Source organism: Polypterus senegalus, chromosome 12 (genome assembly GCF_016835505.1).
Source record: "Polypterus senegalus isolate Bchr_013 chromosome 12, ASM1683550v1, whole genome shotgun sequence".
In the NCBI taxonomy this organism is placed as follows: Eukaryota; Metazoa; Chordata; class Cladistia; order Polypteriformes; family Polypteridae; genus Polypterus; species Polypterus senegalus.
The window spans coordinates 134930117-134956584 of record NC_053165.1 but is presented as its reverse complement, the minus strand read 5'-3'; the positions used below and the strand labels follow the sequence as shown (position 1 = coordinate 134956584).

Genomic DNA, 26468 nt, shown 5'->3' with positions numbered 1-26468 from the left:
ATTTTGAAGCAAGATTAATTGCATGTGTTTGTGTTTTATAGTTTCATATAATAAAAGTTTTTTAAAAATAAATTGTTTAAGTGACAGAAATGGGGCGGGGCAAGTGACGTCAGAAGTCCCGCTTTTTACGAATTGTGACGAATTTGTGATTACGCGGGCTGCTTAAGCAAGTTTACTGTAGAGAGCAGGATGGAAGAAATAGCTTCAGAATTCCTGCGCTTTCTTAGGTAAGAAGTTGGCCAAATCTTTGTCAGGTAGAAAAAAAATAGTCCTTTTGTTTTATTTCTAGCTAATGTATTTTCCAGTTCGTGTCTGTTGTCGACTATCCTTGTCCAGTAATGCGGTGTTAGAGATTCTGTATTAAGAGCTATGGATAAGGTGCACTGTATGTTTTTAATGTGGTTTTATGTAATGATATAATGTTCATATCGCAGTTCTTCACTTTGAAACTAAGTGTCATATAAGTAACCGTAAAAAGAAAAATATTGAGAATATGTTATGCCAATACGGATTTCGGATACACAGTGTTATTATGGGACAAAATTACCTGGAATGTAGAGCTAAACGCCGCACCAAAAGCATAATTTGTTGTATGCGTACATATAAATAAATGCATACTAGTCACAAACGTTAGCATTTCTAGTTTAGTTTTGCTTCCGGAACTCTTTGATTAATATGATTCTTTTAACTAGGCATAGACGCTACTCCTATTTTTGAAATCATGTGTCACTGTTTTCTAGTAATTTGTAAAGAACATGGGAGTTTGTTTTCAAATATTGATATTGAATGTCAAATATTAATTCGTCATTTTCTATTTAAAATAACTAATATCATGACACGGTATCATGATCACTATAACACATTTATTATAAAATATATATTAATAAGATTAGCATTTTAATTTTGTAACCTGCTTACTCCTGAGCAGGACTGCGAGGGAGGTTGCTGGAATAGGGCGCAAGGCAGGAAAAACCCTGGACAGAGCACCCATCCATTGCTGGGCGAACACGCCATGGCCAATTTAGCCTTGCCAAATTACATAACCTGCATATTTTGGACTGGTGTTGGGGAACGGAGAACATGCAAACTATATGCAGGAAGGAGCCGGGTCACAAAGCTCTGTGTCCTTAATGCAAGGCAGTAGCATTACATCTGCACCACCATTCCACCCAAAATGAACATACAAATGTAGCAAAGATAATGTCATAAAGATCTGGTTATTTGCTTAATACATGTAAAGCAGTCACTTCACGATAGTACTTAAACTGATCCCCTTGGAACACTAACATTTACACAAAAATTATATTGCCACATTTGCATTTTCCATTATATTCTACCCAGTTTTATCAAGAAAGATTTTGTCACATTAGCTTTACATTTAATTAAGTTTCAAATTTGTATTAAAAAAAAAAAGTAATGTTAACATTTTTATGCTTAATCGTATTTTGCCTCTGCGGGTGCGGGGCAACAGCCCACCACAGGGTGAACACATACACATTTATCAAGAGCCAATTTAACATTGTCAGTCCACCTAACCTGTGTGTCTATGGAATGTGGGAGGAAACAGGAGCACAACACACGTTTAACAATACAAAATTAGTTAGAAAAATTACATTTTACTACACTACATGCTGTTACTAATGTAATTAGTACTTTTAAATTCATTAAGCTTGCAGAATCATCAATATTTTTATTAACATTTAGTAGGGCACTTATTTTTCAGAAAGAAAATTTACTTTCAGTGAAAGTTTTCATCTTAAAATTAGGCATAGCTATTAAGTATTTTGCATAGTGTTAGACTATTTAACATTCTTATTTATGAATATTGGTTATACTGTTCCCCTAATTTTAATTAAAATAAAAAACAAAATGGACAGAACCTTTGACAAAATTTTCTGACAGTTGTGCTTTACACTATTATATGTCCTCCATTATACTAACAACAGGCTTTACATTTCATAAGTATTAATGAGTGGTAAAGTGTTCAGTAAACCCGTCTACATAACCCAGCTAGCAGCAGAGCTACCTGGATAACATCTCATGTCTTTTTGAAACTTCTCCTGCAACATCCCTTATCTGACAGTGATTGTGTCTAAATCACTGTGCTTCAGGTTTGCGTCTTTTTAGTGTTTTACAATGTCTCTCTGCTGGCCTGCATGTGTGCTTTTTAAATGTTTAAATGGACTGTTTGTTTTACCACTGGACTGCTCCTCCTTCAATTCAGCAATTAGCCGCATACAGCACTATGCTTTTGGTCTACCATTGTCAAACAAATATGCTTTTGCAAGGGGCGTAGTATTCTTGTGTCGCATCACGTCTGCTTATTTCAGTACAGGTGAGTGGAAAGTGTGTTAATAATTCTATGTCTTTGTAGGAACCTTGCTTCTGTACTTTATCTTACAGGAAAAAAATAGTAATCAATATTTTTTTAATGGTACTTGATACCAAATGAGTACAGTTTAAGTATTGAACTATCAGTTATTGTGGTATCAATCTGCCCATCCCTACTTTTAACTTCCTTTAAATCTGAATACCCGTCAAAGCACTTTGCACTTCACTTACCCCTTCTTAATAATTAAAAATATGACTGTTATGTATATGTATGTGTTTTTTTTTTTGTTTTTTTTAAATAACTTGCTTTTGATATCTGTTTATAAGAAAATATGATATTAATTTCTAAAGACAACATTCTTTTGTTGGTTATTGATCAACAACATTTGCCACACTAAGATCTATACAAATGGATAATATTGTCATCCTTGGTTTACAGCTAAAAGCATCCAGCTTCTTCCTGGTGCTTGGGCTTTATAACAATTTTAGGGGTAGTAAAGTCAAACAAAGTTTTGGCAGAAAAGTATCTGTAAAGGTTTTCTCATGCTGCCTTTCTTAATTGCTATTAATGTATTCCAAACCATGTTCTACACTGAAATCGGTCCTAATGATGCATTATCTTTTGCAACTAATTTAATTTGTCCATTCACTATACCTTAAATGTCAGATGTGTGTACTATATATATAATGTGCTGAGTGAAAGTAGTGTCAGTAGAAAACTTTGTACTCTATAGGAAAGTGCTCCCACTAACTAACCAGCATATTATTGTTGTATCTGAGTCAAGGTACCATTGAACCAAACCAAACATTATCAACCAAAGACATAATTGGAGCTGGGCATTTGCTTGTTGATTGAAGAGACGAAGTGTGTCACAAATCCCCATGAATGGTGGAAAATAACCAAGGTTAGCTTTTTGAGTGAGGCCAGCATTACTTCCAGTACCTTCAATATTTTCTCAGAAAGAGCATTTAGTGTAAACACTTGGTATGCTGCATTGAATTTTGCAATGCTTAATTTAATAAGTGAAAACATAATTACAAAAAAATCTTAAATTAAGCATGGATGTACAGGGGGAAAGCATATGGTGCTTTATGCTGAAATAACATTTGTGTAGTTTGTTTTTGCTCATTATAATGATCTTATTGATGAACTTTTTTTTTTTTCTTGGCTTTTATGAAGCATTTAATATACAGCATCCTTTTCTTTTTAAATTCCCCATAACCTACATTTGTAGTATGTTTCAAAATAGCAATTAGGACCCTATGTGAATTAACCAATAGGTCCATTAAACTTTTTTTGGAATGTGCATAAAAATTTAATATAAAGGAGGGAATTTATCAAGTTAGTCCAGCATAGTCAAGCCTCATATTCTGAAGGAATAATATAGTTTCCGGGTCATGTAACACTGGACTAGCTTTTTACCCTCTCCAGGATTCCGGAGGGTTCATGGGAGTATGCCCAGTCAGTCAACATGTGTTTTGTGGACTTGGAAAAGGTTTATGACTGCATCCTTCTGGGCTTGCTGTTGTGGTCTATTCAGTCCCTGTACAAATGTTCACATTGCAGGCAATAAGTCAGACTCATTTCTGGTGGGGGTGGAACTCCACCAGGGTTGCCCCTTGTCATGGATTCTGTTTATTTTTATAGGCAGAATTTGTTGGTACAGCCAAGGAGTGGAGGGCGTCCAGTTTTGTGACTGCAGGATCACATCTCTGCTTTTTGCGGATGATGTTGTCCTTCTGGCTTCATTGGGCTGTGACTTTAGACAAGCCCTGAACTAGTTTGAGGTTGAGTGTGAAGCAGCCAGGATGATTAGTACTTCCAAGTCCAAGGTCATGGTTCTCCGCTGGGAAAAAAAAATAGAGTGCCATCTCTGGGTTGGGGTTGATGTGCTGTGTCAAGTGAAAGAGTTTAAGCATCTTTATTTATTTGTTGCTGTGTGTCATACAGCATAAGGTTTGGTAAGAAACAAGTACAGTACTACATAATTAAAATGATAATCCATATTTTATAATTACACCTCAAGAAATACGAATGTCTATCACACCTGTATAAATATAGTAAATTTATATTTTAACAGCAAAAAATGTAGTGCAATTATAGGTTTTAATTATTTTAAATCATTAAGTGTATGTATATTTACACTTAAGCAGTGTTTAACTGCCAACATCAATTAATTTTGTGAGAATATATAATTTTTTTTTGTTAGAGAAATGATGAAAACTACATTACAAAAAGGTAAAATAATATGACAGCTTGTAATTATGAAAAGAATTTTCTTTTATGCCATATGTATTATGGATAAATGTTTTTTATACATATTTTATTAGTCGAAGTATACATTTTAAGGGAATTGTATTTATTTGAAAATTTTATAGTCACTGAAGAATAAGCCTGCATAATGTCATCTTGTTAATAATAAATAACACTTCTGTTCTGTAGTTTAATTATAAAAGTAGGACATAAGGCTTCTATTTGTCTGGTTATACAGGAGATTAGTGTAAAACGTTTTTTAAAGGGATAAAGAAAAAAATTATAATTTTTTTGGAATCAGCCGATCAAGTAACTTGAAAATCGGTGGTTGGTATTGGCCTTAAAAACCTAATCAGAGCATCCCTAGAAAAAAATTTAAAATGTTTATGGTAAAGTAGCAAGATGGAAGCCACCCTTGAGTAAAAGGCATATGACAGGTGAAAGGACTCTGACCGCATGAGGGAAAAGATGCTCTGATCTGATGAGACAAAATTGGAGCTCTTGGAACGGAACTCAAAGCACTGTGTCTGGTGAAGGCCAGGCACTGCTCATCACCTGCCTAATACCATCCTTACGGTGAAGCATGGTGACCAGGCACAGCTCATGACCTGCCTAATACTATCCCTACAGTGTACCATGGTGGTGGCAGCATCATGTGTGCGGGTGCTTTTCCTTTATGTAATCAAACTTTAAATTGGCTTGACTTGAAATAAGACAATCACTATTGGCAATTTCAGTTCAGTTAAATTTGTTGTCATTATATCTTGCAGTACAATATAATGCACTTGTTTCATCAGTAAATTGTACAATGGCATGCAGCAGATGAGGTTTCTGTGCAAAGAGTGAGTAGCTTTAAGTATCTGGTGTACCATATCACTGATGCTTTTGTGCATGGGTGTAGTGGAATCTAAAAATTCCACCTCTGCTTATTAACATAGCTAGTAAAATTCTTGCAGAGACCTGTGTAAAACTGTAATGAAGAAATTAAGGAAGAAACCTGTGAAGCTGTATCGACAATGTCTAATATATTGGTATTGAAGTAAAACTAGCATCAACGGATCATTGAAATAATTCAGGGTAGCCACTCTCTCTCTCTGTGTGTGTGTGTGTGTGTGTGTGTGTAGCTGGGTTGCTGGAACACACACATTAGTATTCAGTCACCTACAGTATGTTATGTACTAACAGTTTCTACAATATGTAAATCTTACGTATATTTATCCAAAACTAAAATATTAAATGCAAAGTTTATTGTTTTGCATAACTAAGGTTCTGGCAAGTTAAATGCGACTTTTTTGGGGTCACACAGTAAGTCTGAGGTGGTAATTGATGTTGCAAGAGCATCTCTGAATGATTAAAATGATTGTTTACATCTAGCCAGATTCAAATAAAAATACCAATAGGAAGCATTTATTGTAGACTGTAGTGACGCATGTTAGGGGTCTGTGGCAGTGTGTGAGTTTTTAGAAGAAAAACAAAAAGTAAATAAAATAAAACCGTGAAGCAGCTCAGGTTTGTGGGTGTGGAAGTACTCCACTGTGAGGTAATGGTGTAATGGGACGTTCAATGGCAAGTTGAGTTGATTGCCTGTTACATGCAAGTCCAGTCAGTTCAGCTGCGCTTCATTCACTGGGCGGAGCACCTGCACTCATAAGGTATATAACGGAGCTGGGGAAAGAGAACGGGGAGGGAGAAAACAAAAGAGAAAGAATTGAGGAAGTAATGAGAAGAAAATGCAAGAAAATAGAATCTGTGTGACTCCATTGAGAGAAGACGGTGAAGCAGTCAGGGAAACTCCGCGGTAGAGCTGTGCAGTGGGCACACCAGGAGTGCACTGGGTCGTTCCTGCTGTGTAGAGGATAGCAGTAGCGATCACAAGGCTACTGACTAGCCAAATGAGTTTGATTTTATTTCTCTCATCTAATATGCTGCATTTCAGTTGTCCTTATGAAGTCATTAAAACTTGTCCAAGTCTGCATAATTACTTGATGTCATAATTTACAAACTAAATCAGGTGAATGGTCAGTATAAATTAAGAAATGAATGCCACAAGACTAGCTAGGTGATCAGTATACTTTAGAATGCAGAAAGAGTAAAGTGATTGATTGTGCAGTTTGTTTGATGAAAACAGATAATATGCACATATTAATTAGAAATATACTTTATATTTAAAGAGATTACCAAAAGGTAAAAATAGGTTTTAACAGTAGGAATTCTAATGTTTGTGTTTATAATACTAACCAAGTGAAGTAAGAAAATTAAAATGAAAAATGCCTGACGGTTCACATATGTACTGACACAACAGAAATAAATTTGACTCATTTATAACCTTTTAATGTATGCTTTACAGTACAGGTAATTGAGCAAGAGACCCATACACAGTAGTAGAGCTCAACCACATTAAACAGCACTGAAGTACCATACAACGGATCCTGTTTGCTTTGCAGATGCTGGCTGTTTTAGACTAATTATCTTGATTAATATTCACTGTCAGTTATATTAATAATAAATCAGGAGCTGTGTTTGCATGGTTAATTTATATCCTATTTATCACATTGAAAACAATTTATTAACTAGAGAGTTTAGTTTAATTGACTCATTATTCAAAATGAGGCACTATCAGGCTGAATAATGTGACCTACCAAAAATCAATGGCAAACGCTTCTGTAGCTTCTGTCAATATACAAGATTCAGTAACTTTAACTAATTATATCTTAAAGCAGTACCAGTTACTACCATATGAACATCTTCAAAATATTCGGTGTATTCTGTACTTTTCCCACCATATAAATTTTATCACATGCAGCTGTGTAAACTGATTTCGACTTTCACTGGAATAAATATGAATGTAACAAAGATGAAAGTGATACATTATAACCCAGAAAAACTTTCACTTATACAAAAAAATAAAAATACAAATTTTTAATTTAGTAATACTCTGTATATATCTGAACCATTTTAAAACTAAATCCCTAATGACAGCAGATTTATGGATTTCCAAAATTGTTCTGGATGGAGAGTGAAAAACCTCAGTTCTGCAATGTTTTAGGGCACTTTGTCTCAAATAAAAGATTGGTGGGAGTTTTGATGTTATTTTTCATACGAGTAACAGAGATGCCACATTATGAAAATATTTTTAGCATAATTTTATTATTTAAAACTAGATTTCCTAAAAATATTGCATAGAAAACTGTTAAACATAATTTTGAAGCTGTAGTTTTAAGCAATGTTCAGAAGTAGCTTTAAACTAAGCTTTAGTTTCTTTGATGTCACCAAACTTGAATATCTATTTACTATAAAATAAATCTGCCCCTGTAACTCCGAAGAAAACCACTGGTTTAAAGTATATGAAATTCCATTGTTTTAGTTGTCTATTTAAGTTATAAGGTTTGTTTCATATTTCAGCTCTCGACAGGTTGAATTTCTGAAGGGTTCTTTGGAGCCTGTGGAGTATGAGGTGAGCATCTCAACTACAGTAGAGTTTTTATTTATATATATATATATATATATATATATATATATATATATATATATATATATATACAGTGGTGTGAAAAACTATTTGCCCCTTCCTGATTTCTTATTCTTTTGCATGTTTGTCACACAAAATGTTTCTGATCATCAAACACATTTAACCATTAGTCAAATATAACACAAGTAAACACAAAATGCAGTTTTTAAATGATGACTTTTATTATTTAGGGAGAAAAAAAAATCCAAACCTACATGGCCCTGTGTGAAAAAGTAATTGCCCCCTTGTTAAAAAATAACCTAACTGTGGTGTATCACACCTGAGTTCAATTTCTGTAGCCACCTCCAGGCCTGATTACTGCCATACCTGTTTCAATCAAGAAATCACTTAAATAGGAGCTGCCTGACACAGAGAAGTAGACCAAAAGCACCTCAAAAGCTAGACATCATGCCAAGATCCAAAGAAATTCAGGAACAAATGAGAACAGAAGTAATTGAGATCTATCAGTCTGGTAAAGGTTATAAAGCCATTTCTAAAGCTTTGGGACTCCAGCGAACCACAGTGAGAGCCATTATCCACAAATGGCAAAAACATGGAACAGTGGTGAACCTTCCCAGGAGTGGCCGGCCGACCAAAATTACCCCAAGAGCGCAGAGACGACTCATCCGAGAGGTCACAAAAGACCCCAGGACAACGTCTGAAGAACTGCAGGCCTCACTTGCCTCAATTAAGGTCAGTGTTCACGACTCCACCATAAGAAAGAGACTGGGCAAAACGGCCTGCATGGCAGATTTCCAAGACGCAAACCACTGTTAAGCAAAAAGAAGATTAGGGCTCGTCTCAATTTTGCTAAGAAACATCTCAATGAGTACCAAGACTTTTGGGAAAATACCTTTTGGACTGATGAGACAAAAGTTGAACTTTTTGGAAGGCAAATGTCCCGTTACATCTGGCATAAAAGGAACACAGCATTTCAGAAAAAGAACATCATACCAACAGTAAAATATGGTGGTGGTAGTGTGATGGTCTGGGGTTGTTTTGCTGCTTCAGGACCTGGAAGGCTTGCTGTGATAGATGGAACCATGAATTCTACTGTCTACCAAAAAATCCTGAAGGAGAATGTCCGGCCATCTGTTCGTCAACTCAAGCTGAAGCGATCTTGGGTGCTGCAACAGGACAATGACCCAAAACACACCAGCAAATCCACCTCTGAATGGCTGAAGAAAAACAAAATGAAGACTTTGGAGTGGCCTAGTCAAAGTCCTGACCTGAATCCAATGGAGATGCTATGGCATGACCTTAAAAAGGCGGTTCATGCTAGAAAACCCTCAAATAAAGCTGAATTACAACAATTCTGCAAAGATGAGTGGGCCAAAATTCCTCCAGAGCGCTGTAAAAGACTCATTGCAAGTTATCGCAAACGCTTGATTGCAGTTATTGCAGCTAAGGGTGGCCCGACCAGTTATTAGGTTCAGGGGGCAATTACTTTTTCACACAGGGCCATGTAGGTTTTGATTTTTTTTTCTCCCTAAATAATAAAATACCATCATTTAAAAACTGCATTTTGTGTTTACTTGTGTTATATTTGACTAATGGTTAAATGTGTTTGATAATCAGAAACATTTTGTGTGACAAACATGCAAAAGAATAAGAAATCAGGAAGGGGGCAAATAGTTTTTCACACCACTGTATATACAGTATATAATTTGTTCAATATATAGCATTAAAATGTGAGTTTTAATCTTGCTTAATAATTCTGATTTCCTTTAGACTGGTGTGCAGGTGCATATTGTGAGTGCTGAGAACAGTAATCCTTTGCATAACTTTTGGAACAGCAGCAAACCTAGATTCATCATGGAGAAATGTGTAAGTATTGCTTGTGTTATTGATAAGTTTGATAGGTACTGCTGACAAAAACACATTAATCAAAAAGTAAAGAACGGGTCAGCAAATTATATTTGCAGAGAGGCCATGGCAGGGTGAAGACAAGTCTGCAGTAAGTATTCATTATGTTTTTGATGGCTCACATATGGGAGTCATAGTGTCTCTGAACAGAAATGAAGACAGGAAGATGCAGAAAATCTAGAGGGATAGACTAAATATATCTTTCCATTCATCATACAGCAGGCTTACTTGCATGGAATACAGTGCGACTCTATAACACCCTTTATTGTAATGAAAACCAGCTTTCACAGTGTGAATTCAAGATTGAGATTAATTAACATTGTATCTTTAGTGATTATTGTTATATATGTATGAATTTCACATGATTTAAGTTTCATTTGTTCAGAATCTGTGATTAAGGAATACATTTCATAATTTAACAATCATACAAATCAAACATAAATTTCAGTATAAAAAAATTACAATATTTGAAATGTCTGAAATATAACTGATGTCATATATCACAGAAACAGTTAAGATTTGTAATCATAAACCACACTAAGCCATCATTCTTGCTCAACACAGAGAGCTACGTAGTAATGTAAAAGGGGCCTGTTGTGTTATACAACACAGACCGGAGCCTAGCGAACTTTTTTTAGAATAAAATTAATGAAATCTTGTCAAATTTTAAAGAGGCTCTGCACAATTCCACACAAAGAAAATATCGTTTTTTTTTGTTTTTTTTTTGTTCTAGCTTTAGATAATAGGACAATGATATTTTATATGTAGGCACCAGGAATGAAGAACAGGCATCTTGGCTGGGAAAAAGGAAGGTGTTATAGCTGGCTAGGAGGCCATTATGGAATGACTGGGAAAACGGGCTTACCAGAAGCAGGTCATTTCCCCACATGGCAGGTGGCAGTGTTCCTCAGAGCTGAACCCGATTAGGACACCCTCAGGGTGGCATGGGACTTTGAATCTGGAACCACCAGAGGGCGCTGCCTGGGGTTGGGGGGACTGGTGCTGGTTTCCATCTGAGTGCAAGTGCTCTGGGCAATTTGGACAGACTAGAAGCAGTTCCTGGGTCGACTTTAAAAGAAAGCCCACTGCCTAGCTTTAGTTGAGTCAGGATTAGAAGGCAGTGAGCAATACTCCACTGAAAGATGGAAGGAGGAAAAAATTGATTAATTTGGTTGTATTGTGTCTGATACTGGAAGGCTGTTTTGGTTAAATAAATATATTTTATTTAAACCGAAAATTGTGTTGGGCATTGCTTTGTCTGAGGTTAGGGGCTCAGTGGCACCCCCTGGTGGTTACAACTGTTATGGAGGAAGCATTAGCATTCTTTAAATTGAGCAGAATCAGTTGACATGCTGACAGCGTAATGTAGGAAATAATGGTCAGTTTATCACCAGATAGTGAAAGCTCGTCTAAAATAACTCCAAGGATTGCTGTATGGGGATTTGCAATGATGTTAAATCTTACACTCTCTGACAGATAAGAAAAAATCTTTTCCTGAAAAGACATTCATTTTAGACAGTCCCACGACATATTCCCAAACGAGGCTACAGCTGCCTTCCATCATTCAGAATTAGGTCCAGTCCCTGATATATTTAGAAGCTGTTTTAATTTGTAGAGGTGTGTCGAGGGTATAATTTTTCAATTGAATTACAGCATGTTTTGAAAAAATTGAAATGGAATGAATATTGCAAATTATCAAATTCATGTCCTTGTCCAAGATATTGATAAATAGGTGTCTTTCCCATTGTTGACAAAGGTGGGCAGTAAGCACTATGACAGTATGTCATAAAAGCTGGAAACGCTACCAATATTCTTTTTGTTGCAAGTTAAAATACTAGTATTTTGAGGGAGTGAAGCACAGTCTTATTACTAGTAAATTGATAATTATTAATGATTTGAACACAGTGCAGGGCATGCATTCCACAAATTTGATTTTGTAATTTCACTGATACACTACAGCATTTTTTTTTTTTTAAGACAGTATTTTGAATGCTTAAGCTCCTGTGAGTGTTCTGCTGTCTCTCAGCTCCAGGAACCTTGGTTTGGTTTGAACCTTGGCTGGTCACTGTCTATGTTGGTTATTTCTGGGTACTCTAGTTTTTACTTACATACCAAAGATGTGCATATTATGGTGATTAACTCTAAAGTGGCCCTGTATGACTGATTGCAACTTTGCTGGGGGTGGGGGGGGGATGTTATAATGTGTGAATATACTATGAAATAGTAACTGTTTTCATTCTTAACTTGGTGTTAATACAACATACTTTGGACCTTCTGGCCCTATATTTAATAGGGCAGATTCAATAAGTCGTTTTATAAACTTATTGTAAGGTTTCTCAATGTACTATTTCCACTTTTTCATGCCTTTTGTGAATTTGTGGTACCACTTGCATTAAATAGTTGTTTGCTTGAGATGCTAATTGTTCCCATTTCCTATCTCCACCATGCTTCTAATGTTTTTTTTTTTTCAGTTTCGTCTATTCATTGTTAATGCTTTTTTTTCCCCATGTTCTGTGCTGACATTGTTCTAGTTTCTTCTTGCCTCCATTTAACCACTTCTTTCACTTATTTAACCACTTATCCAAAGTTGTTTTGTGACATCTGTCTGGTTTCTCTGCCAATATTATATTCTGCACCAATATGAATTCTACTTTTATACTTCTGCCGAATTTTTTTTTTGTGGTGAGATCTCTGTTGTAGCTTAGCTTTTGTTGTAGGGTTGCTTCTGTAATGTGTTGTGAGAACACTAACTTCCTTTTCTTTTTACATTCTCAAACCATGTGGAAGCAGTCCACAGCAGCATCAAGTGAAACGCAGGAATTGGTTGCAGGGCCAAATTTGAATGTAGGACGTGGGTGGGGGTTGGGATTGGGATAGGGATAGGGCTTTGGAACACTGCGAAAAATTGACATGGTGACTTGGTGTGGGATTCAAATACAGAACACTGGATCCACAGAAAATACTGCAAAGTTTCAGAGAATGAGAAGGACCTAGTAACAGATTATCAAAATAATCTATTTACCGGTATATAATAGAATGTCTCTCTATTTCCTGTACATTCCTACACCCTTTGACAGTTTTGGACCATATTTTGCCTAGTTGCTCTCTGGGTCCTAGCAGACAATCGGACTATTTTCGAACCCAAAACTTTGACCCAGGAGGTCCCAGTAGTGTTTTCATTTTCCTTGTGTGCTACAGTTTGCACACCAGTTCCACCTACTGATTCAGAGTGAGTGAAACATGTGAAGCTAGACAGGAGAAAAATAACCTGAGCTTAACATTACTTACACTGTGTGCTGCTTCTGTGTTCTGCAATATAAAAAGTTGTATTTGTGTACTTTTGGAGGAGGGTGTATGGTGATTGGAGGGGAAGAGAAGTGCAACACAAACAAGCATCAAACATTTGTTTAACCCTTGCTGCTTTGGCTTTTCTTTCTGATTTAAGCACTACGAACTGTCCACCATAAACAAATAGGACTATTCAGACTTCACAGCATTTATGATTACAACCCAATAAGGCGTTACTGCAATTCTGCAGTATCCCAGCTAGCACAGGGCACAAGGCAGGAACAAACCCTGGACAGGATGCCAGTCATTTGCAGGGCGAACGAACACACAAATACCAAATGCACAGAAGGACCAATTTAACATCACCAATTCACCTAACCTGCATGTCTTTGGACAGTGGGGAGAAACTGGAGTACACGGAGGAAACCCATACAGACATGGGGAGAGTATGTAAACTCCATGCAGGGAGGACCTAGGACATTAACCCAACCTCTTTTCTGTGAGGCAGCAGTGCTGCCACTGTGCAGCCCCTATAAACTAATCTAATACATATAAAATAATACTTTATTCTACACTGATTGGTTAAGTTTCACAAACATAAGTGTGACTTGCTGAGAAGTAGACCTGTAACTGAGTGTGCCATACTTCTATTTTTTTATTTCAGATACCCAAATTTGAAGAGAATGGCGAGACAACAGAGGAACTATATGCTAATGAGTCTAAGGTTTACTTGGAAGAAAATGTTGGACCTGTTGGCCTATCAATTATAAAAGCAAGGTGTCCGAAACAATTCTTTCTATAGCACATTCTAAATATGCAGTTTTTTTACTTTTCCATAAGTGACCCTGAAGTATTGCTTAATTTATTTTGTATTATAAGATGGTCAAGTGGGTGACTCAGATATGCTTTCGTAGGCAGTTGCTGTCTTGCTACATTTTATCACAGAACCCTAATGTACTCAGACCTGAGGGAGATACATTTTCTGTGGCACTTTTTCCTCTGTGGATACGTTGTGATGGCTGTGACCTGGAGGGCATACATTGGTTGGGAGCTGAAATTGCCTGGGCTGGTGTCAAAGCCATTGGTGTAAACATATATACTGTGAAATGCAAAGGTTAGTATCTGCCTCCTCCACAGTACATTTTATATATGGTAAAGGGTGTAGGTATAGTACATGGAATGTGACCAGATTGTTGTATATATTAGACAGAACTTTTGCTTAGAAAAGAAAAAAAAAAAATATCTGTAGTATTGATAATAGACAAACTTTGTGGTGGAAATAAAGGACATCATGTTTTTTTTGTCAACCTTGTACATTTAAATGTTTTAATTGCTGTCTTACAATCCTTAAACCTTAAAATAAATTGTAATGTACAAAATTAATAAATATTTTATTTTCACAGGCCCAGCCACAGGAAAGGCATCATTTCCTGTTCTAGAAGAGCTGAAGCAACAGCACAAAATCAGGCATCACTCATCTGCTGTAAGTTACATCTCTATACATCTACCTCCTAATCCTCTCTACCTCTGTTAGCCAGTTGGATTCATGTTAAAGTACACATGACCCTTGGATTGTAGTGCATACTTCCAATACAAAATTAATAATTTAGTTTAAATCTGTGTAGAATACAAGCAATGTTGGTAAATTTATCTTCTTTTACCCTTTACCTGAAACAAATGCAATCCTTACCTCTGAAAACTGGATAAGGGCTGTTTGAGATAGCCTTTGTTCTCCAAAAAAAAAAATACCTTGTTTGTATGGGATTTTCATGGACCATCCTGTATATTTTGGAACAATGTTCACTGGACAGCTAAGTTTTAGAGAGATCTTTTTTTTTTTTGCCTAACAATGCCTGCATTGTGAAGTACGGTAGAGGGGTTGTCTTGATTTGGCAGGCACTTTACTATTGGTTTAGAGTTATAACTCATCCTTGCCCAGATAATGCATTGTATGAAAATCCAGCTTCCAGAGCAGTGTCTGATGCCCTGTGGACTAATGCTTTTTTTTGGTTTCAGGGTGAAGTGACAAACATTAACTGATGTGATGAGCACATGTGTACACATGTCTGTGTATACAATCTTGTTCTCACCTTTAACTTTTTTGTACTTGACAGAAAATAGATAGGATATATAGATAGTGCTTTATTTGTTTCCAAGGATTGTCTTGTCTTCTCAGCTTGCCTTGGCTGGTCAGCTCTTTGCATAGTGCTTTGTAGCTTCTTGGGGAAAGCTTAACTTGTTGTATTGCAACCTGCTAATTTGTCAGAAATTTCTGCTATATTACAAATGTATGGTGCTGTAACAACAACATCTTTAAGCAAGGTATTGTTTAACTCTCTTAACCTAGTTTCATATCTGGCACAGGGCCACAGCTTGCGGATGGTGGATTAGCATACAACATTTGACCTGGCAGAGCAGAAGTTTTTAATGTAAGGTTCTACAATTTCATCTGAACAGGCAGGACATTCTGTTGACTCTTACAGGTACATGAAGGTTGCTGTCAAGATTGGCATGAGGCTGTTTGCTAGTCATCACTAGTAACCCTGAACATGATCTGAAAAACTGAGCTTGTTCCAGCTGTTATGCTTATTGCCCCTTTATCACACAAAAGGCGCTGTAACTGTTATCTGGTTAGTTTGTTCCTACAGAAGACATTAGTTGGATCCATCTATGTGGCTAAGGGTCCTGCAGTGATTAAAGGTTCAGAGGTGGCAAGATCACAGGGCTGGATGTAGTGTGGCCATAAATGCTGAAATCACTGGATATTGTCGGGTGTTGTGACTAATATGTCTGTTCGGTATTGAATGGTAGGTGAAGAAAGTACCTCAGATTCAGCAGATACTATTAGTCATGGTCCTGTGTGGGTTTTTTTTTTTTTTTTTAAATGACATATATGTCATATTTCAATTATTGGGGAACTGCATCTTTTAGCATCTATGGGAAAGCCTAATGTTGAGGTGCTGAAAGAATAACTCCATCTTATATTTTAAACATTCACATTCATGTAGAATAATGTGGTTTCCATCCTAGCAGTAAAACATTGGTCTATTTATTCTAGTATATGCCTTTGAAGGGTTATAAAAATTGCTGATCCTGTCTACATATGCTTTGTGGATTTGGAAAAACCTTATGATTGTGTAGCATGCTATTTTGTTGGAGGTTCTTTAAGAGCATAGGGTTACAGTTATATTTCCACACTTAGTATTAATTCAGATCCATTTTATTTCAGACATGAAACTTTGCCAGTTGCGTGTATTTATTGTCTCATCTCCCGTTCATGATTTTCAAGGACAGGCTCTCCAGGCACGGTCCATTGTCCTCTTGGCTTCATTAGACTGATCTGTGTCAAGCACTGGAATGGTTTGCATCTCAGTGTTATGCAGTTTGGATGAGAATCACAACTTCAGTCTAAGGTTATGGTCCTGTTCTAGAAAAGAGTCCTAGTGCCTCTGTGTTTCGTTCAAGAGGGAAGAGGTGACCTTAAGGTTGTATGGATTCATTAACTCAGTGGCAGCAGTTTTTTCTGACTTTGTATCAGAAGATGATGTTGAAGTGGAAAATAAATTCTTCAACACAGCAATTTACTAGTTGATCTACATCCCTATTCTTACCTTTGATCATTGGGACTGTGAGTGGCTCAACAATGTGGGAGAACTTTGGAGTAGAGCAAGAGGAGCCAATTGAAGTAGCTTGAATGTATAGTTAAAATTGTCCTTGGTATCTCCCATGAAAGACGTTTGACACCTAGCCCATTGGAAGAAGACCCAGGGGCAGACCCATTACATGCTGGATGGATGAGTACTCTCAGCTGGTTTTGGAGCATCTGAGAAATTCCAAGGAGGTTTTCCAGAGCATAAGGTGGCCTGGTCAGACCAGTTCAGTGTGTTGCTACTGTAACCCTCATCCAGATAAGTGGAAAAATGATGATTATGATCTTGAAGATAGTGGTACATATACAAATTAGATTTGCTCAGCGAAACACAGATTACAGAAGAGGATTATAACGAGAGAGAGAGAGAGAGAGAGAGAGAGAGAGAGAGAGAGAGAGAGAGAGAGATAGAGAGAGAGAGAGAGAGAGAGATATATAGATAGAGAGAGAAGAGAGAGAGAGATATAGAGAGAGATATATAGATAGAGAGAGAGATATAGAGAGAGATATATAGATATAGAGAGATAGAGAGAGAGAGATATAGAGAGAGATATATAGATATAGAGAGATAGAGAGAGAGAGATATAGAGAGAGATATATAGATATAGATATATATAAATAGATATAATATATATATAGAGAGAGGATATTGATCACCAATTTTTAAGTTTCTAGAACTGGGTGATTCAGATTTATTTATGCTTTTATTTATTTATTTATTTTTTTAACACTACACTCCTGAATGGCCAGCCTTCTATAAGCCTTACATTTTATATTAAAAGTGTATTTTTACAATTAAATTGCAGACTATATGTTATGTTCTTTTATCAACAAAATGAAATTCTGTAGGCTTATTTTCAGTTACCATACAACTCTAAAATAAATGTCCCTTAAAATATACTTTTTTGTAATGTAATAAAACCTGTACCAAAATATTAATTAATGATACACATGCTGTAAAAATGCTTACCTTAATTACAAACCACAATTCTTATAAAATGTGAATGTTCATCAAGAAGATTAAAGAAACTAACATGATGAAGTTTACACATAAAATCGACACATTTGGCACTGAAGCTAAAAAGCCTATTGTTTACCAAGTAGCAAGATAATTTTTTTCCTTATCCATTCTTTTCCAAATTAAAAATATGATCAGTCTGTATGAAGCAGAAGATTGCTTATCGTCCACCCTCCGACAAGGAGTGCCTGTTTTAATTACAGGTCAGATTTCCCTCTTGGGACAATAAATTTGAGTTGAACTGAATTGAATTGAATTGAAATGGAAAGGTCTGAATGCCTTCTCTTTTAATTTCTGTCAAAGATGCACCTCTCTTTTCTTCTATCCCAACTTAGGCTAAACAACATGTACACTTGCTGTTCCTTTCTAGGTACAAGGAAACTCCTTAGGATCCCTTTTCTCAGTTGAATCCACTTTTTAATGTAAAAGTCAATTTTACTGTCTTCACTCTCTTCTAAAGTTCTGGCTACAAAATCACACATGCTATTTCTCAGTTACCATCGTACTTCACATAAAGGGGCATACAACAACTAAATTACCAAAAAGCTTATAAAAGCAAATTCTTTATTGAGATGGAAAGTGGTCAATCTAGAGTGACGGCTGACCAATCAGAACATCAGTAGTTATCTTTCTATGAAAGCAGGTTCTATATATGTAACTTAACGTCTATTATTTAAGCAGAGAAGGGCTTGTGTGTCCTGAAAGGTTTACGGAAATCCGGAAAAACCCAGCCTTTCTTTACCATAGCCAATGTTTCTCAGGTACATTGGCACTAGTCAGTAGAATTTGAAAGGGGTTTGGGGGTGGGGGGTCAGGGGTGTGATTTGAATTTTGTTTTGTAAAAATGGTATGTATCTGAGTAGGGCAGGATAGCTTAATTGTTAAGTTAAATGAAAAATAAAAAAATCCCAACATAAAAGAAGTGTTTTTATCTTCTTTTTTTTGTAAAGAGTATATATATTTCTATTAACTCCATTTTTATTTCCACATACAATTTTTAATTTTTATTAGGTAATTTTGTTAAGAAAAATGTTAAAATTTAAGACTATATATTTACCTTGTTCATGTTCATCTTCAAGTAGAGCAGGATAGTTGAATGTCCTTTTTGGCTTTATACATATTTGAGTAATAATGATGGAATATGTTTCTAGAATATTCAGGGAATTTTCAGGGAAGAAGAACCTTGTTTTTAACTTGAAGCTTACATCCCTTTGTCCCTTGTTTTTAATTTCTTTTAGCTCCATAAGATATTTTCCTTTTACGGCAGGTGACTGCGAAGGGATATGCTCAGTATGATCTTTTTGGCTCTGCAGTTGTGGAAAATACCATTATTGAATCCCAAAGCAATGTGTATGTGGATTTCTCCTGGAACAATGTGGAAAGCATTTTGCAGCCTCCTCCCCTTACTGCAACAGCCACCTTGGTATGTATACCAGCTACTTCTGGATATTTCCACTATAGCAAAACTCTTAATGTTATAATGAACTGGATAATTCTGTATCTACTTTATTCTCAGTTTATTAGTATGATGTAATGTAAATCATGGTTGTCACTAAAAGCAACAAGCCTGTGAGTCACTAGGAGGAGTGGTGTGTTTTTTTTTTTTGTTTTTTTTTTCCCGTCCCCCTTCTGACAGATATGAGGCTTATTACCTTTGTCTGGCTGCAGTGCCTTAAATCAGACACTGCTTTTAACCATCTCCTTCTTTAGGGCAGTCTCTCTCTCTCTCTCTAATGTTTGATATGCAGTGTTACTGCACAGCCCCTACTGTTAAGGCTACAGATGATTCTAAGATTGTTTTGTGCATTGTCTTCTAGAAAATCAAAGTAGGATCTGGAGACCCCCGAAGTCCAGTCTGTCAGCTGTACAGGGAGTTGGAGTTCTTAGTGGTGAGTATGGTAATCCTTTAGGGTTCTACTTCATATGACTTGAATTTCAAAGGTCATCCATAATTATTATTCATAGGTTTTGGCTGACGGTTTGAGAACAGGAGTGACTGACTGGCCAGAACCATTGGAGAGCAAGACTGCACTACAACTTGTTCAAGCATTAATTGATGGTAATTGAGAAGTACTGCAGTATGGTTTGTAATTCATGAAAAGCTAGCACAAACCACTTCCCAGAGGAGTGATCACTGCTGCTTCATAATGCATGTCCTTTATGTCACAGACTTGAAGCACAAACTGGATAATTTCCAGAATTCACCTGTAAAGGAGACAGAGGTAAGGGGCAGAGCATGTCCTAAACTACTGGAAATGTTACTGTTTATCTGCTTTAAAACTGTTGCCATTAATTTTTAGAACCCAAAGGAAAGTGCGGCTAATGACGAAGGATCTATTCACACCGGTTTTGTTGCTGAGCGAAGTGACCTTGATTTTGCCGAGTTGCTATGGTGTCGTATGTGGAAGAGTAAGTGGTGAACTCTAAACCAGTTGTGTGGGGAGAATTTTATATCAGAACCACATTAATCATGGTATGAACATTTTTCAGGTGTTACATCCTACCATAATGTGCAGGAATGTCTGTCTCTGGTGATCCAAGCCTTGAAGACTGGTAGCATTCAGCCATGGGTATGTGAATAGATTAGGATTTACACAAAAAACCATGTAAGTGGTGTTTCTCACTGCCAACTTCAAACAATTCTTATTTAAACAAACCATTTTGTTTTTTAAATAAGTGGCTTCTATTTAAAAATATTCAAGGATCTTGCTGGTGTCCATCTTCCTACCTCAACAGTATAGAAAAAGCTAAATAGCAGGGACATTCATGAAAGGGAAACCAGGAGAAAACCCTTGCTCTCAAGGGAAATACAAATTACCATTCTTTATATCTTTGCAACAAAACAACTGTATGCCCTTGTAGATTTTTGAAGTAGGGTTTATTAGCCCAGAGATCAAAATGCATCCTTTTGGCCACAACGTTTTAGTTAAAATACATTATTGTTTGCACTTAAATAGCTGTCTCCATTGGTTGTCCCGTTTGGAAGCTGTGCATTTGGATGACTTATTTGGGGAATTCAAAGGCATAATGAAATAAGCCGATATTCTCTTCTTGAAAAAGAAGGCTGTTAATGTACGACATCCTATAAAACTGACACAGTTCTGAAAGGAAGAAATGGGGTTGTCCTCAAAACAGATGTGAGAGATACAGGAATTACTGCCTATAAAAAGAATATTGTCATTTCAGTTACTGCTAAAATATAGGATTCTGTGTAATGAATTTCAATGTTCACTTTTACATTCAAATCAATTGAAAACTTTTTCATTCGTATTTTTATTTTTTGTAAAGATCAATGAAACTTATATATATAGTTTTTCTTTAATTTGTCTAGTGTTTAGGTTATTGTCATTAAATACAGGTATTCAAACCAAACCCCATTCCCTGGAGTATATGGAAAAAAAATAATTCATATTACTTCATGTAGCGCTGTATTTCTTGGGAAGGGGCCATGTTGTAATTTTTCATACATGCCACTTTCACCAGTCTGTAATGTCTGCATTTTGCTAAATTTTGCATGTCATGTAAATTGTCGCTTGTGTTTCAGATCCACCGAGGAAGCAATAGTACTCTGAGCAGGCTAGTTCAACAGTCTTATGATGGAAGCATGGATAGCGTAACACTCAGTGGGCTGGTGCCCATCCGCATGCTGCTGGAGCTTGGACTTGATAAAATGAGGAAGGATTATATCAGTTACTTCTTGGGTAATTATCATTTCAACTCGCATCCCAAGAAGTAGCTGACTGACGGCAGACAAACCACTAGGCATTGGGTTGGTGTGGTCTGATTTTTTTTTTTTTTGTTTTTGGCTTTTTTACCCTCAATAGGTCAAGAGCTAGCAACTTTTAACTATCTGGTGAGTAACTTTTAAATATTTCTTTTTCTTGTTTGAAATGTGATATGCCCTTTTTGCTCTTATCTTGTCAGTGTGTATATATTGTAGCACTATACAGTATGTATATACAAGCACAAATAATAATTAAAAAGTACATTACAACCCATCAAGGACATGGCTGCATTCTGCCAATTTAAGTAATTTGAGAGCAATTTAATTGTTTTCAGTAATGCATTTTCTGCGGTCAGTTTTATTAGGTGCATGGTTTTCACCAAGATTTATTTATTCTTTTAGGTGCCAGTATAGCTGCAACAACTAATTCACATTATCGGCAGTAATTGATTATTTAAAACGTTGGCAACAATCACTTTCATCGATTAGTTGATTACATCATTAGACTTCATATATTGTGGTGCACAATTGTGTCGCTACTTCTCTCAGCTGTGAACACATTTGAAAAAAGGTAAACTGTAAGCAAGTTGCAAGCAAGACAGTGTGACCGAAGACTTTCAAGGTTTGGGAACATTTACTCTGAACGTGGGGGGAAAAAAAAATGGTTGTGAGTTACAAAATGTGTTTGTCTGACTTCACATGGCTTGAGAGCACATCGGAGATGCACAGACATTTGAACAGGAAGCATACCATTACAGGGTCTGTGGAGGAGTAAGACTTGCCTTCATCCCACTAAGTTAAATGTCACTTCACTGTTATGTGATGCAGGTATATGAACACAATGTTTGCTAGGCTAGGTATAATGACATGACTTTCGGTTTGAAATGAGGAATAATATATGATTCATAGTCCAGCCAACTAAAATGCACTAGCAATTAAATACTAGTACATGGGACAAAGTTTTATGATAAGTGTCTAAAAAATATGTGTCAGTAGCTAGTACACATTCAGATTTTCACTTACCATATTTGGATGTTCTTGTGCCACAGTCACTCTGCTAAATTATGGTGCTGCATCACTCACTTGCATTTACGTGTAACATTAGTGTGTCAATGCTTACAAAAATGGCTGCAAAGAACCTTAAGTATCTGTTCAAGCAGAAAACTTTTTCAGTCTCATTTGCAAAAGAAATCAAAACCTCAGTGACAGTGCAGCAGTGAATGCAACAGCACTGCAATCGTGACTAAAAGTCTGAGTCAAAAGGTAGGAGCGGGGTGGAAAAAGAAAAGTTCCTGACTAGTTGGCTATTCGACTTCAGCTGGCTTTTATACAGTCTGGAGAAAGACATGATAATGTGCAAGTGCTGCTGCAGCAAGCCTAGTATAACCAGTAAAACAGATTTTGTGTCAGGTTCACACACTTTCAAACATGAAAATCTAACGGCACACTCCCAATAGCAAGTGACATGTGGCAGGCTGCAACAGTGTGTTGGCTGAAAGCAAATATGCCAAAGAATCTGTGGTGGAAAAAAGGTTTCCAGACACAAATAAGACGAATGATGATGTAAAAAGAAATGAACTGTCCGTTAAAATAAACCCAGCATATTACATAGCAAAGTCTGAACTGAGTTTCACACACATGAAGCACTTGCTTTGCTGCAAAAGGAAAATAGTCTGGACATTTCCCCAGCATATGACAACCAATGTTAATGCAAACTTTAACAAAAGTTAATAATAATTTAGCCATTATGGTGCAACAAATTCCTCTGGTGGAATATTGTGGTGGTCAGATACTGCGTTTACATAATGCTTTACCATTAAAACTTCTCTTTGACAGAAATTGGGAAAAAAAACTTCAAAATGAAATGTGTACTTTAAGTTAAGTGTGTGTTTAGTGTGATTCTGAATGCATAAACCAAATTGAGAGTTTAGTTAATTTATTGAAAACCATTGTGTTTTTAAGGACAGTGTGTGTGTGCGTGTGTGCGCATTACACAACCAGAGCCACAAGTGCTACTAAGTGTTTTATTTCTATTTAATACCATTTATTTTCAATGTATTATTATATAAATGTTGTAGTAAAACGTATATTTTGTTTAAAAAGTCTACAGGTAGTTTGTTTAAAAAATACTTTTCTGAAAATGTTATACAAATCTGTTTATTTGGTGAAAAGTTCAGTTTTATGAAGTTTGCATTTAATTACAAATGAATTTTTTAAAATACCCAAGTAATCGATTAATTGACAATAATAATCCCTTGATTAATCGATTATCAAAATAATCATTAGTTGCAGCCATAGTTGCCAGTTTTAGTTCACATCAATTGAAAAATTAAAACCACATAAAGACCTTTACATATTTCTATGTGACCTCTATCAGGTTAAATGACTTCGGAATCAAACTTCATTAAATTTAAATGTTTAGAAATATTGCTGTTTAAACTGATATCTTATGTGGGGAGACTCTGGTCTATTTTTTTTTTTGTGAAAGCATCAGACATAATGCATTGGGTTCATCCACTTTTTGAAGCAGCAAAGGTCCAGCTTTAGACAACATGCTTGCTGATTTTTGGAGGTGTGTTTATGGTAGCAAAACAAAGTTAGAAGTAATTGATTTTCATACAAGTCTTCTCGGATAAAGAGACATATTCTCTTCTTCGTGCACAATGAATGGTGTGCGTGGAGTTTTCAAGTAAGCAGCAATCACTGCAAAGGATGCTATAGAGTAAACTGGCAAGGCTAGAGTAGAATATCCTGTCATCTCTTTAAATTTTTTTTCCTCTTTTCTCCAATTGGCTAAAGCTCCTTATTGGTGTATTCTGGCTTGTAGACCTAATATATTAATGAACAAGACTACACATTTCATCATAGTCCATAGATGTATATATCAAAGTTATAAACTTTTGTTTTTAGGATTACTTCCTGTGCAGTTCTGTTGATTTGCAAGAGCAAGTCCATCGACTGAAGAAACTTCACCACATGCTTGAGATAGTTGTCAACTGTAGTGCTTTTCTCAGCCTGGAGCATGAACACCTCTTCCCTTTAATGCAGTAAGTGTCTTAAATTGAATGTATTTAAATGTGAGTACAGGTTTCAAAGCCATATTTTTGTTGGAGCAGACAGACCTTTTTTAATACAGAAAAAAATACCTAAAAGGGACAAATGAATAAGCATTCTGTATTTGTGTTGCAGGTCTCTCTTACAGTTTTATGAAAAGAACCCTCATGATGAAGAGCAAATATTCAGCCTGCCTATTAGACCCTCATTCATCAGCAGTTTCTACCAGAAGTAAGGAGGATCACCATCAGTGCCTTCCTATATTAAATTTATTTCTGTAAGCATGTTGAAATAAGATATTTATTAGTATATAATGCCAAAAAATGTTTTTCTGAATTCATGAGTCCTCTCTTACCTTGCCTAACTGTATAAAGTTGTAATGTCAGGTGTTGTGCACTAACAAAGATCCACTGTAGTATGCAAGGATTGCAAGTATCAGATCCTGTCCAGGGCATTGTTGCATACTATGAAACCTCACCAGTTTGTTCAAATTAGTTGTAGGTTGGTCAGAGAAGCTTAAAAAATAATAAAGAGAAGCTCGTATGGTAGAGACATTTCCACTGCATGTGAAAAATGTGGGTAATGATGTTTTTCTTTTAAATATAGTGCACCCCCACAAATGTGGCGTGTGGAACTGGTCAGTGGTCATGGACAAAAAGAGGTAAAAACTATTTTTCAGCTCAGTACAAAGTCTGCTGTGGAGCACATGGCCTTTGATGAGTCAGGTGAGTTAGCTTCAGTTTGAACATTAAGAGTGGACAGGTTATAAAAACTGAGCCACCTCTTAGAAGTTTGTCAAAAAGTTCCTACTGGCAAATTTTGCTTAGTAGCACTGTGGACACCTGACTGTGATTCCTGTGGCTTAGGCACCTTTTCACACCTCGTTAGAGCTTAGACTTTTTTAATCTAGGTGCTAAACTGGGTAATCAGTTTACAACTATATTTTATGAGTGTTCCTTAAAAGATAAAATCACTAGATTCAGCCTCATAATCATTGATGGGAGCATGTTGGTTCTGCTCTAGGTAAATAAATTGACTTAGATAATAAAACACTATTGGTTGTCAGTACATTTGTATTGGGTTCTGCTTAATGTGCCATCAATAATGGCTGTTTCTGGTTCATTTGAAACTAAGCCTCATGATGTAAACAACAGGTTGTCCGCAGCAGTTTATACTTCTATTGAGGCTGTCTCTGTGTTGCATGATCTATTCTGTACAACCCTAAACTATTTCTTTTTAAGCACTGTGGCTAAACTACTTTTAAAGGAGATGCCAAGCAATTCGGTTAATCCTTTCTCAGTCCTAGTAGGTGATCTCATTCTATGTAGTAACTGCCAGATGGGGAAAATGTTCCTGAGAACTATACTATTGTTTGAGTTTTTTTTCCTTAAATTGGTCTGCATATTTAAGTTCTCAGAGTTCCCATATTAACATTTGCATTTTATTTACATGCATTTGAATAAGAAAGATAAGCTTCAAAGCCATCTCATTTTCACATTTCTGCAACAGAGACTCACTTTATTGTGCTTTCCTTTCAGAATTGCATCTCAAGAGCGTGGCCAATGAAGAGGGTGAAGAGACATTCTATTTCACCAGCATCATTGAGTGCAGCCAGGTGCACTTTGTTTAAATTAGTATCATCCTTTGTCCAGTTTAATGGGGAAAAAAAAAGATTTTGGGGGACCTGGTGGGATAGGTCTTTTTAATATTTGCACAATTGTAAATACACAGCAAAAAAAATAAAACGTATCATTTAAATAGAACATGTAAAGTCTC

At 36.2% G+C, this 26468-nt stretch overlaps 1 protein-coding gene across 2 annotated transcripts; it reads left to right on the top strand.

The window, feature by feature from the left end:
• Positions 1 to 105: 105 nt before the first annotated feature.
• On the top strand, positions 106 to 26434 carry zwilch (zwilch kinetochore protein). Of its 2 annotated transcripts, XM_039773517.1 has the most exons (18): positions 113 to 227; positions 7988 to 8039; positions 9825 to 9920; positions 13912 to 14024; positions 14162 to 14361; positions 14651 to 14730; positions 19182 to 19337; positions 19732 to 19803; positions 19880 to 19973; positions 20084 to 20136; positions 20215 to 20323; positions 20405 to 20484; positions 21459 to 21615; positions 21739 to 21767; positions 24549 to 24685; positions 24828 to 24923; positions 25299 to 25417; positions 26231 to 26434. In XM_039773517.1, the coding sequence occupies exons 1-18, from the start codon at positions 190 to 192 to the stop codon at positions 26320 to 26322; spliced, it is 1773 nt and encodes a 590-aa protein (XP_039629451.1). In that variant the 5' UTR covers positions 113 to 189; the 3' UTR covers positions 26323 to 26434. The 2 variants fall into 2 exon arrangements, with proteins under 2 accessions (XP_039629452.1, XP_039629451.1); XM_039773518.1 differs by lacking the exon at positions 26231 to 26434 and having other exon boundaries at positions 106 to 227; positions 24828 to 24969; positions 25299 to 25384.
• The last annotated feature ends 34 nt before the right edge of the window (positions 26435 to 26468 follow it).

Excerpts from the sequence above, each read along its gene's own strand:
- zwilch (XM_039773517.1), top strand. The coding sequence starts at position 190 with ATGGAAGAAATAGCTTCAGAATTCCTGCGCTTTCTTAG. Across the intron at positions 8,040-9,824 it reads TGGAGCCTGTGGAGTATGAG|ACTGGTGTGCAGGTGCATAT; the intron begins GTGAGCATCTCA and ends GATTTCCTTTAG. Across the intron at positions 24,686-24,827 it reads CACCTCTTCCCTTTAATGCA|GTCTCTCTTACAGTTTTATG; the intron begins GTAAGTGTCTTA and ends TTTGTGTTGCAG.